General features: G+C 43.2%; 5 protein-coding genes across 5 annotated transcripts; 2 read left to right on the plus strand and 3 right to left on the minus strand.

Moving 5' to 3' along the window:
• Positions 1-1,390: 1,390 nt before the first annotated feature.
• On the plus strand, positions 1,391-3,994 carry KAP122 (Kap122p; the record flags this gene model as incomplete). The annotated part of the gene is made up of 1 exon (XM_018881048.1): positions 1,391-3,994. One exon carries the CDS (start codon positions 1,391-1,393, stop codon positions 3,992-3,994), a length of 2,604 nt encoding a protein of 867 aa, XP_018733676.1.
• A 398-nt stretch (positions 3,995-4,392) lies between these two features.
• On the minus strand, positions 4,393-5,478 carry MAK32 (Mak32p; the record flags this gene model as incomplete). The annotated part of the gene is made up of 1 exon (XM_018881049.1): positions 4,393-5,478. One exon carries the CDS (start codon positions 5,476-5,478, stop codon positions 4,393-4,395), a length of 1,086 nt encoding a protein of 361 aa, XP_018733677.1.
• A 451-nt stretch (positions 5,479-5,929) lies between these two features.
• On the minus strand, positions 5,930-8,503 carry NUP116 (FG-nucleoporin NUP116; the record flags this gene model as incomplete). Its single annotated transcript, XM_018881050.1, has 1 exon — positions 5,930-8,503. One exon carries the CDS (start codon positions 8,501-8,503, stop codon positions 5,930-5,932), a length of 2,574 nt encoding a protein of 857 aa, XP_018733678.1.
• An 82-nt stretch (positions 8,504-8,585) lies between these two features.
• On the minus strand, positions 8,586-9,425 carry NUP116 (FG-nucleoporin NUP116; the record flags this gene model as incomplete). Its single annotated transcript, XM_018881051.1, has 1 exon — positions 8,586-9,425. One exon carries the CDS (start codon positions 9,423-9,425, stop codon positions 8,586-8,588), a length of 840 nt encoding a protein of 279 aa, XP_018733679.1.
• An 874-nt stretch (positions 9,426-10,299) lies between these two features.
• On the plus strand, positions 10,300-11,337 carry RAD27 (multifunctional nuclease RAD27; the record flags this gene model as incomplete). The annotated part of the gene is made up of 1 exon (XM_018881052.1): positions 10,300-11,337. One exon carries the CDS (start codon positions 10,300-10,302, stop codon positions 11,335-11,337), a length of 1,038 nt encoding a protein of 345 aa, XP_018733680.1.
• Positions 11,338-12,231: the final 894 nt, after the last annotated feature.

Consider the following 12,231-nt stretch of genomic DNA (forward strand, 5'->3'; position numbering starts at 1 on the left):
CTGCTTATCGATTGTTAATTACTAACAGTTTCCCCGCACTGCTCCACATTTTGAGCGGTATTGTCTAGAATACCATCGAAAACGAGCCAAATTCAACCGAGCATGATACTGTTTAAATTCGTCCGGTATACCCAGCTAATCCGATGACGTTCACTGTGTTGTTTTATATGAAGCACTTGTGAAACCGTATCTTGAAATCTAGATTTTCGGATCAATTACGCCCGGCCCTGAACTCTCTATGCCTCACTGTGCCCCACTATGCCCCACTAAGCCCCACCATACATACCCCTCACCACCCCGGCTTCTAACATGCATAAGTAAACATCTGAAAAGCTAGGGCCGGTTTCCGGCTAATCGGCTATACTTCCTTCACATGGTATACTGAATTTTGTTGAGAAAACAGTATTACTGAGAATCAACATAGGACCTATAATCCGTAAACAGGGGTCCGCGGACTTCCAGTATAATCAGTGAGGCTTGCTGCCTTCCAAGTCCCTATGTCAGCACTAATTATGCCTTGGTTGAATTGTTTTGGTAGGTGTACTCCCTTCTGGTGCACTTAACCTCAATAGTGGGGTTAACACAACACTTAAATCATTATTTGACAGCGACATCCATGCATGACGATAAAACAGTGGCCTGCCATAACTAATATAATTAGCCCATACAAAGCACCCTCTACGCACCTCTAATAGTTAACATAAGGACATACCTGAGAATAAACTTTTCTGAATAATTTTCTCTGTTATCTCTGATCACAAGGCCCGTACGTCTCTTTATTAATTTCTCACTGTCGTGAATTACTGTAAAAGATGTGGTTGTTTGCCATTATGGCAAGGTAATTAACGCCCCACGCGCCGCACATTCTTCAACGAACTTCTTGAGAACATTGGTCTATATGGTCTAACCTCTAGCTGGCTCCAATGGATGAGTCGGAGATAGATCGTATCACAGAGGTAAGTCGTAGAAATGCACATGATATTAACTTATAAGACTAACTATCTAGCTTGTTGAAACTCTGTATAGACCAAACAATGCCCCGGAGACAATTAGAAGCGTACAGTTCAAGCTCCATAGAATCCAAAAATCATCCAATGGGTGGGTCATTGCGAATAAACTCCTTGAATCGCCCTCTCCCAATTGTCAATTCTTTGGCGCTCAAACATTTATAGTGAAATTGAACGGTATTAACGTGAATACGCCAGATGTGGATCCGGATCAAATTATATACCAACTTGGGTATTGGCTCTCAGAAGTGAAAAGAAGGCAGTTTGCTCCTTTTGTCATAACAAAACTATTGTCGACCATTTCTATTTGTTTTATAAAGTTTCCAAAAAGATGGAAGGATTGCTTGTTATCAATAGTCGCTATTGTGTCATCTGGACAGCCCATGATTACATTTGACGACAAAGATGTTGATCAACTTGGTTCTCAATTATTAGCACAGCTGTCCGCTGAAGACCTGAACCTAATACTCAGGTTTTGTAAAACTCTCCTTGATGACTACAAGTCAAACTCTGCATCGGACCTTAAAAATGCCGAGGTACAAGCGACTTTAATTAGCAACCTGCCATATTTTCTGAAGATCGCACAAATATCATTTATAGGGGTAGAGGGGGCAGGAGGAGTCAACTCGAGCGATAATAAGGTCGTTGAGCTATTGCTACAATGTTTGGAGACTACATCTACATGGATAAATCATTTCCTTAAATATACCGAGGCTGAAGCACAGCTAAAACATTTCGTCCCTTGGTTTCTCACACATTTGGAAGCATCTTTCAGTCTGCAAGATGATTCTATATTTAAAGAAATATGTGATATGGTAGTTGAAATGTTTAGATACAATCAAAATGTCTGGGATAGATCTACTAGGGAGAGATTGTACCAATTCACATTCAGTGTGTCTCCTACCATATTGCCTCCACTTTTGACCCTGACTGAAGGTCTAGATGATCGCAATATCTCCTACTGCAGACTGGTAATTTCGATTGCTGAGTTTCTCACCCCCAAGTATCTTCAAGATCCAGACAATAATGGGTCCTTCAAACAATTACTTGAGCTCTTGATTGCATTCTCTAGTATTCAGCCTACCCCTATGGTAGAGGACACCATGGCCATGGAAATACTCGAGTTTTGGAATGGCTTCGTAGAGGAAATTGTTGGTGGTGGGTATTTATCTAGTGAACAACCTCAAACAGGCTATATAAATCAGATTATTGGCATCTACTGGAATAGGATAATGCTGCCACCAGATAACATCACTAACACGTGGGAAAAAGACACTTGGCAGGAATTTTTAAGTTTTCGTCGTGACTTTTGCGACTTCCTTGAACTGGCTTATCCCATTGTAAGCAGTAAATTATTTGGATTACTCGTCAACAGTATAGTGGAAAATATTCAACAGTCACATAAGACAGATGGGACGAGAGACCCATCCTCAATGAACTGGAGGCAAATAGAATGCTCTTTATACTGCTTAAATGGATTGTCAGAAATGATTGGAACATCGGGAGACGAGTATTCCACTGTCCAACTAGTGTTCAACTCATCCCTATGGGAGGATTTATCATCTTGCAACAGTCTACGTGTTCGCCAAACTGCCGTCAGCCTGATTGGTTCTTTCGATACTTTCTTTGAACGCCCAGAAGGTCAGCCATATTTGACCACCACTCTTAGCTATCTGTTTAAATCATTGTCGATCCCAGATCTATCCTTGACGGCATCAAGATCTATTCAAAAACTATGCGCCTCAAGTAGAAAACACCTTGTCTCTCTGTTACCAACCTTAATGGATCTATACTGCTCTCGCCAATACTACAAAACAACAGGAACTGTTGCTCACGAACGAACGGTTAACGCAATTGCGTGTGTCATCCAAGCGCTGGATAATCTTGAAGAAAAGGCACAATATGCAGACCGTCTAGTGTCTATTCTTGTAGAACAACTTCCAGTTACAATTGAAAACAAATCTCAGTTGACTGACCCTGAGGTCATGCTCCTGGTTGTATCTTTACTTAAGTGCATAGTGAACATTGGCAAAGGACTACGTATTCCTGAAGAGACAGCTAGCCCAAACAGGGAGGAATTGCAGTCACTAGCTACATTTTGGAATACATATTCATCTTCCACAAGGGAAAAAATAGTTGGCACAATCCAGTGGTTGACAATGGATGCAATTCCTTTTAGTCAGGATCCGCAAATATGTGAGGTGTGCTGCGATATCTTCAAATCCGGGTTTTCAGAAATTGTACCAAATCCGTTTGTTTTTGATCCGGATACTATCCTTACTTTTATCTCAGCCAAACATCAATATGGCCCGCCAACGTGTTATACGACCCTAATAGAGCTGTCGTCGTGTCTCGTCACTTCGAGTTCCGTTGGAGAATCTACTTTGGCGACAGAATATATCTCGGAGCTGTTACAAACGTTTTTCTCAAGTACGCATGAGAATGATTATGAGCCAGACATTCAGATAGGAAATATGCAATTATTGACTCAGATATATAGTCACTACCCAGATAGTTTTCTATCAAACCAATCAGCATTGCCTTTCCTCATTGGATTTGCTACAGAGATGTTGGCTTCCAACGATAGGTTCGTTATCCGAGCTACATCAAAATTCTGGACAACTGTCATTACAAAAGACAATGCACGAAACGAAACGTCGCGTACACGGAGATCGGAGATACTACACTCTGCGGGACCTCTAATTGTGGATAAGGTGGTCGGCAAAATATCAGGCGAGGCTATACGCAGTGATTTGGAGTGTTATACCGACGTTATTAAAAAGCTTGTTAACAAGTATCCACTCGAGTCAAAACCGTGGTTTGTCAATTCGATTATCAATAATCCACGGCCAGACCTTGCAAAACAAGATCTCAGTTTGCGAACGCGCTTTCTCACGAAAATATTCAATCTACGAGGAAGCAGGGAAACAAACGAGGTTGTCAAGAACTTTTGGAGTGATTGCAAAGGCATTGCTAATTATACATGAGTAGTGATTTCCTACCGAGATAGCGGGAACCAGCTCGATGGTATAGTGGCACCCTGTATATACAAAACGATAAGCATGGTTCCAATAGTTTTGATTTACTACTACCTGATGAAGAGAATCTGATGTTTTATATCAGATGAAATACAGAATGGTATTTGAAAGGGAGACTGATGGGCATTGTAAGTTACATAATCGTCAATGAGCTAGCAAATGACGGCTCTAACGACTAGTGGCTATTAGCTTACGCCATCCTATGTCGCATTATATCCTTAGAAATTCATATCTGGAATGGTGACCAGGTTAAACACAACCAGGAGAGCCGTCTTGCCAGGTATGTGAACAAGATCAGGGAATGTCTAAGTTTAGATGATGTAATAAATATATGAATAGAAGAGTCTCTAGCTTGGCAGTTCCGAACGTTGCCGGTACCGCGCTATACGTGTAGAAATGGTTTCTCCGTTCCAAATCTCGTTGCCATCTTGATCTTTTCCTAGAATTGGGAGGCCTATTTGCTCTATAACAAGGCCAGCAGCCACATTTCCATAGACAGCAGCTTCAACAATGTCTCCTCCAGAGATGACATACCCAGTTGCAAATCCACCCACGAAAGAATTGCCCCCACCAGTAGGATCTATAACTCTATAATCTTCATTGGCTGGGTTGTGATATGCTGGGAACCATTTATATGGTTGCCGATTGCTGATATCGGTGTAGCACACAAGACAACCAAGGGACCCACATCTCAATACAATCAGTTTGCACATATTACTATTGGTACCTGGTTCAATTCTGGAATCATTTAACGCATTGACAAATCTATCTACAACATCCTCTATGTCTTTCTTCGTCATGGGCTCAGCCAACCCAAAAAATTGGGCGGCTTCTTTTGCATTAGGAGAAAATATCGAAACCAGGCCTGGTGATCTTAGTACTTTGATGCATTCGCCATATGTCTCAGGTTTGCACTCATCGGGAACAGGCTCCCAAATAATAATAGCTCGAGGATCATAGTTACTGGCATCAACAATATGACGTGTGAGCTCCTCACACCGGTTAGGAGAACAAATAAGATGAAATGACTTGGATTTTATCAATGGGGGGTTCGCAATAATATCAGCAGCTGTAATCCTGAGTTTTGGAGCCAGGTATTTGAATAGCCTTTCTTCGTTATCAGCGTACTGATTCCATCCACGTGTCGTCAATCGGCTGGCATCAGAACGCAAAACAACACCTGTCTGCCACCTTTCTATCTCTTCTCGAACAGATCCTGGAAAGTCGGATCCCATATCTACAATCCACCCCACTTTCTGCGATTCCGTAGGCGATGGTAAGAAAAGTCTCGCACCAATGGCGCCAAAAGTTCCTGCACCTCCAATTACGTTATACACAGACGGAGCATCAGTGAAGTGAATTTCATCTATAATGAACATGCCCAGCGAGGTGAACACAGGCGTAACGTCTTCTCTCCGCATACTCTCCCCCATTCTGCTGGATGGCATGATAGCGTCTTGCGAGTGAACTGATGATGGGAAGGAAATAAAAACTAGGGTTAGGCTGAAGAACTAGACTACCGTCGGTCGACTCCTGATCCAGACTGTAGAATCCATAGGAAATCCATCGCTCTGGAATTCCTGATGGCCATGTGCTGATTTCGTAAAGATTCACCATCCTGATATATGTGAATTCGATTCAAGGAGATATATAACCATGCTTATCAGGGCAGTCAGTCATGCAGGGCCTGCATGACTGCTGCTCAGCTATGTACTATGTCTTTCATCATACATTTAGTCCTCTAAACTGCATTAAAATGCAAGAGAGAAAATAGTAAACAGTCTCGGCAAGTTGTAAGATAAATGACATCTATTAACAGGGAAAATTTTTTACTCTTAGAGTTTCGTTTATGCTACATAAAGTGAGTGTTTACAGATATTGTTACTACGACTCAGCAGAGGGGTCGATTTTGAATACCCAGGTTCCAGTCTCCTTATCCCATGACACGAATGTTGTGAATTTGAGGTTTTTGAGTCTCTGGAGGTGTTTATCGTAGAGAGGGTGGTTCGGGTCTTTGACTGGCTCACGTGTATCCTTAGTCATGATCCACACTCCTTCTAGCGAGATGGTAGCTTTGACATTCAGCTCGCTACCAGGAGCAGGCTTGCTTGACGTGTCAGGATAAATAACGCAAGACTTTTTCCCAAAAATAACAATTCGACCAGGAATCTGCTTGAACACGCTTGAGTATTGACTTAGGTCAATTGGCACATCAAAACGAACGAAACCAAATCCCTTACGACCAACTGTAAAGTTCTTTACACCCTCCAGCTCCTTAAGAGACATATGGTCGAGTTTTTCTTGTGATGGAGATATCCAGTAGCCGTGTTCATCGACAATCTCATTATCAGGAAGAACAGGTTTTGGCTTTGCAGGTGCACTAGCCGTTGTGGCACTATCATTAGCTACGCCATTATTATTCATTCCTCGGTTAAAGGGCTTTTCAGGAGATACCGACGTTCTAAGTGCTCCATTAGGCGAAGGAGTACCAGGAATGGTGGTCTCACTCAGGTCAAGACTGGCAATGCTGCCGGGCAGAACTGAAGTGTTCGAGGGGCCTGGTGTCAACAACTGACTAGACTCATCTGCCACAGAACGGCCATCGGTCAAAAGGAGACTGTTGTTAGGTGTGCGCTTCCTGTCAATAATAAGCCTTCTAACGCTGGATCCATGGGGCGAGAATGCATTGGAGGAGAGAATAGCTTCATCCGCATGCAAGCTATAGACACTGTTTGCAACAGCATTTGGACTGTTGGATCCCGTACGAGTGAGCTTACCAAGAGTCCTATCACCGTTAATACTGTCATCAGCACCAGTTGCTGAGCTGCCCATAATAGAAGAGCGATTACCTGGAGACCCGGATCCAACATGTCGTGGACGAGGTGAGAACAATGGCTTAGGTGCAAGCTTGTATGCAGAAACTATGCCTTGCTTCTTTCTATTAGATGAAGGGGTTGTGGATAGAGGGGTGGCGACAGGAGTTCCTGGCTGTGATTGAGCTTGCTGCCCATTAACACTAGTAAACAGGGGGTTGTTCCCATATGGATTTTGGTCAACAGACGCAAGTAGTTGACTGTTGTTGAGCTGGGTTGCACCTGTACTACCACTAAGTGACAAGCCGCCATTCGTGGAAGCATTTGATGGTTGAGAAAACAGCGAAGGCTTGGCGGCCTGGCCAAAAAGGGAGGTACCTTGCTGCTGAGCCGATGTATTACCAGCCAAACCAAACCTTGGGGTAGTATCATTAGGAGCTCCAAAGGTTCCACGAGTTCCTAGAGGATTATTAGCACCTCCAAATAATCCTGTAGTTGGTTTGGCAGTTGCGGCAGGAGCTGTACCAAACAACGAAGGCTTAGCAGAATTTGCACCACCATCAACCCCAAAACTACCAGTTGCAGTTGCTCCAGGAGTAGAACCACCAAATAGTCCACTAGTAGCAGGAGCAGTGGTTGTGGCACCACCTCCAAACAAACTACCAGCTGGCTTAGCTGCGTTTGAAAAAAGGCCGCCAGTCGTGGCCCCAGTATTCTGCTGGTTGTTTGCAGCACCAAAACCGCCAAATGGACTTGCTGTATTACTAGTGGCATTGTTGTTACTTTGACCGAATAGTCCTGTGCCTGATGTACCCGTGGCACCACCAGCTGTGTTATTCTGGCCAAACAAGCCGGTTCCCGTATTAGTATTCTGAGAACTTGTGTTTCCAAACAGTCCACTACCTCCAGTATTAGCAGTATTGGTTTGGCCGAACAAGCCAGTACCAGTGTTTGTAGTACTTTGGCCAAATGGAGAAGTGGTGGTGGTGTTAGTAGTGCCAGAATTCCCAAATCCAAAAGCTGGTTTGTTTTGCTGTTGAGTAGCGGTGCCACCGAAACCACCAAATCCTGAGGAAGCTGCAGGGGCATTGGTGGTGCTGCTAGCACTACCAAAAGGAGACGATGTATTTGTATTATTGGCACCAAATAGTCCTGTACCAGTGTTGCCCGCATTATTGTTTTGACCAAAAAGGCCACCACTTGTATTATTAGTAGTGGTACCAAATGGTGAAGTGGTGGCGGTATTATTAGTCGCCCCGAATCCACCAAAAGCAGGTTTTGCAGCCTGTTGCCCGAACAATCCACCACCTGTATTAGTAGTCGAGTTATTGTTTGCGCCAAAAGTTGAGCCGAAAGGGGATGTAGAGTTGGTGTTGGTATTAGTACCAAAACCACCACTCGAACCAAAGGCGCCAGTGTTGGATGTACCTCCAAAAGCATTGTTAGTAGTGGTAGCAGTGTTGGAACCAAACATACCACCAGTGGCAGTAGCGGGCTTAGCACCAAACAATGAGCTTTGTGTACCAGTAGATGCGCCAAAAGGACTGGTGGCTGTGTTATTATTAGTAGAGCCAAAAAGACCAGTACCGGTATTGGTAGCATTATTAGTAGCACCAAATGGACTGGTATTGGTAGCACCAAACATAGAGCCCCCCGTGTTGCTCGTCTGTCCAAAAGGCGAGCTATTATTCAATGTAGATCCAAATACGCCACCACTAGTTCCAGTATTAGCACCACCGTTTCCAAAGCGACGACTTTGTTGATAATCCTGATACCTCAATTCCTTTATGTGTTAGTAGGGAATCAAATTTACTCGAAATTTTCTGTCCATTCAAGCCATTAACTGTCAATTGGAAACAGCTCGTGGGGCCACAGTTTAACTGCACAATCTTATGATTGCCATAGCGATGGTTAAACTTATGGAGCTTTAAACTATATATACGCAGGACTAATTCAATAATTGGTCCATTGTAGATATAATATCGTATACTTACCTCAAACGAAAAGTTTTGGTACTGAGGCATTGATGTAATACTTTGATAATAATTGGACATATTGGCCTTTGTTGTATCTTTTTCTGAAAAAGGTTCAAAAGGAACAACGGAAGTTCCCTGGTTCTGGTTGTTATTGGCAGATGATCCAAAACTAGTAGCAGCCGTCGACTGGCCAAAAGGTGAACTGTTTGTAGCCGTGTTCGAGAACCCGCCAAACCCAGTTGTAGGCTTAGTCGCTCCGAAAAGACCTCCGCTGGCACCAGTATTGGCTTGTCCAAATGGCGAAGTAGAGCTGGCATTGTTAGCGGAATTTGCAGAACCGAAAACATTGGATGTTTGTCCTGAGGTGGATGAACCAAACAAACCACCTCCGGAGTTATTGGTAGTTTGACCAAACAGACCAGTGCCACCAGTAGAGCTAGCAGCCTGACCAAAAGGCGAAGTTGCCTGACCTGTAGTACTAGAGCCGAAGGCACCAGTACTAGGACTAGATCCAAACAATCCACCCGATCCTGTCGTGTTGGTAGTATTTGAGGTACCAAATCCTCCTACGCGGTTGGTGTTACCAAACATTGCAGACAACGTAATAGGACGTCCTTCGTACTAAACTGAAATCACAGCTCAACCCCAATTACTTGTTGAGTGGATTCAATGCAATTGAAATCAGCTTGTTGAAATTAACTTAGGTTTGACTCAAAATTTTGTCTCCCTCAATAGCACAGTCGATGCTCAACTTCTGAACAAAAAAGCGCTCGCTGACTAGTCACAACAGAACGCTAAAGAATTTTTGCTCTCTCTAAACAATATAAGCAATTAATTGCCAAATGTAATATGCTAGGCTTGTATAGTAAAAAAGGTTGTTAATAGCCTCCCTACCAAGCACTCACACTCTATTTACCAATCGTGGTGTGGTGAGTGAGTGAGTATGTGGTGCTAGTGGCTGTAGTCTGCATCAAAAGTTTATTCAACTTCCTTGGGATTCACAGCCGCACAGTTACCCGGAGGTGTTTGAGTGGGTTTTAAGTTGGTGTGCCAACGCAAGGCCCAGTCTGATAAACTGTGAGTTGGGAGTTAATGAGAGATAATTAGTATAGGCATAAAAATATATCATTTCGCGACGTGAACGCGTGTGACAATCATCTTCAAAGTTTGATCCGTAAGCCTAATACAAGAAAAAAATAAGGGATCAATAACAATGGGTATCAAAGGTAAGCATGAAATTTTAAAAATCAAATCCATGATTTCCATATAATAAAAGGATACTAACTTCAAAGGTTTATACAAGGTGATCTCGGACAATGCTCCACTGGCAGTGCGCAACGTTGAATTTAAGAGTCTCAGCGGGCGAAAAGTTGCAATTGATGCGTAAGTACTAGTTTGTCGAAACCGAGTATCAAAGAGTTTTTAGTGATGAATCATCAACCAAATCTAACTAATAATGAGATCAATGTCACTATATCAATTTCTAATCGCAGTTCGTCAACAAGATGGACAGCAACTGACAAATGAAGATGGAGAAACGACCAGTCATCTGATTGGTATCTTTTATCGAACACTAAAGATTGTTGAGAACGGAATCAAGCCAGTATATGTATTTGATGGTAAACCGCCAGAAATGAAAGGCAGTGAACTTGCAAAGAGATTAGTACGCCGTGAAGAAGCAGAAAAACAGGCTGCGGAGCTCAAAGAAACAGGTACTGCGGAAGATGTGTCAAGATTTGAACGAAGAACTGTACGAGTCAGTAAAGAGCAGAATGAAGAAGCCCAGAAGTTATTGAAACTGATGGGCATTCCATTTGTACTTGCCCCAGGAGAGGCAGAGGCTCAATGTGCAGCCCTAGCTGCTGCTGATAAAGTTTTCGCATCTGCCTCCGAAGATATGGATACTTTGACATTTGGCACACCCTTTCTTCTCCGACATCTGACAGCTTCGGATCAGAAGAAGATGCCAATCGCCGAAGTAAACCTCAAAAAGGCTATGGAAGGACTCGAGATGTCAAAGGACGAGTTTATTGATTTATGTATATTACTTGGATGTGATTACTGCGATCCCATCCGTGGCGTGGGCCCTACTACTGCACTAAAACTAATCCAAGAACACCGATCGATTGAGAAGATTAAAGCTGCACTTGCTAGCAAAGAAAGCAGCAAAGTCCAGATCCCTGATGACTGGCCGTACGAAGAAGTACGCAAATTATTTCACAGTCCAGATGTTATGCCACCGTCCGAGATTGATCTAAAATGGGGAGTTCCTGATGTGGAGGGCCTCGTTGATTTTCTCGTCAAAGAGAAGGGCTTCTCAGAAGACCGTGTTCGAAATGCTGCCGCAAAGCTCACCAAAGGTGCCAAATCTACGCCACAGGGCCGTCTAACAGACTTTTTCAAGCCCAAACCAGTTGACCCTGCCAAGGCTGCCGAAATGGCCAAGCGTAAAAAGGCAGCAGCTGCTGCTGATAATAAGGTCAAAAAGAAAGCTAGAAAATAGACTATGAGTCTTCCCTTCACAATCCAGATGGCTTCCTCGAGCTGGAATGGGGATGTCATTGCTCCTTCATCTTCTCTAATCTAACTTTATCTATGCTTCCAGCAATCTAGAAAGTGTGAGATAAGGGGCTGGCGCCCAGAAGTCTGTGCTTTCAGTCTGTCCATAACTGTCGATAGTTATGCAGGTAATGCCGATCCCCCTGAGTGTCGATCTGTGAAGATCCATGATCGAGAAGGCTAATGTACTCATGTACAGTTTAAAACCTACAAGTAGAAAAAAAAGATTGGTCAGCTTTATACAAGTATGAGTCAAGTTGATTAAATTGGAGTGTGCAAACAAGTTAGCGTACCTTTGTAAAGTGAATGAATAGGGGTTTTTTTTCTCAGGTTTTGTTTTCATTAACTAGATTTTCGGTTATCTTATCTTTTCCCTCACTAATATTATATTGATTAAGCAGTAACCCGTTATAACTTTGTCTACTGATTCTACCACTGGTATCAATCGACATCTATTGATGCTGGTCCTGCACAACACGATCTCAATTGTAGCCGTATGTCACGCGATGCGATGCGACAATCGAGGGGGATAGGCATGCAGTTATTGACTCACATTTTGATGGGACCCCGACCGCTTCGATAAAACACAAACAATGACCAGAAATCCTGCGAATTACCTTGTGGGTGCACATGTCTCAACTTCTAACGGTGAGTGAAGAAGGAGTCACAGAATTTTAGAGCATTCGAATAGAATGAGGGGAGAGGGGGGGGGGGGGGGGGGGTTAGTGGAAAACTGACAAAGTAGGCGTTCACGAGTCAATTGGAAGAATTAATAAATTGAAGGGAAATGCGTTTGCTCTATTCTTGAAGAACCAGAAGCGATGGGAATCTAAGCCTT

Source organism: Sugiyamaella lignohabitans, chromosome C (assembly GCF_001640025.1).
Source record: "Sugiyamaella lignohabitans strain CBS 10342 chromosome C, complete sequence".
Lineage (NCBI taxonomy): Eukaryota > Fungi > Ascomycota > Dipodascomycetes > Dipodascales > Trichomonascaceae > Sugiyamaella > Sugiyamaella lignohabitans.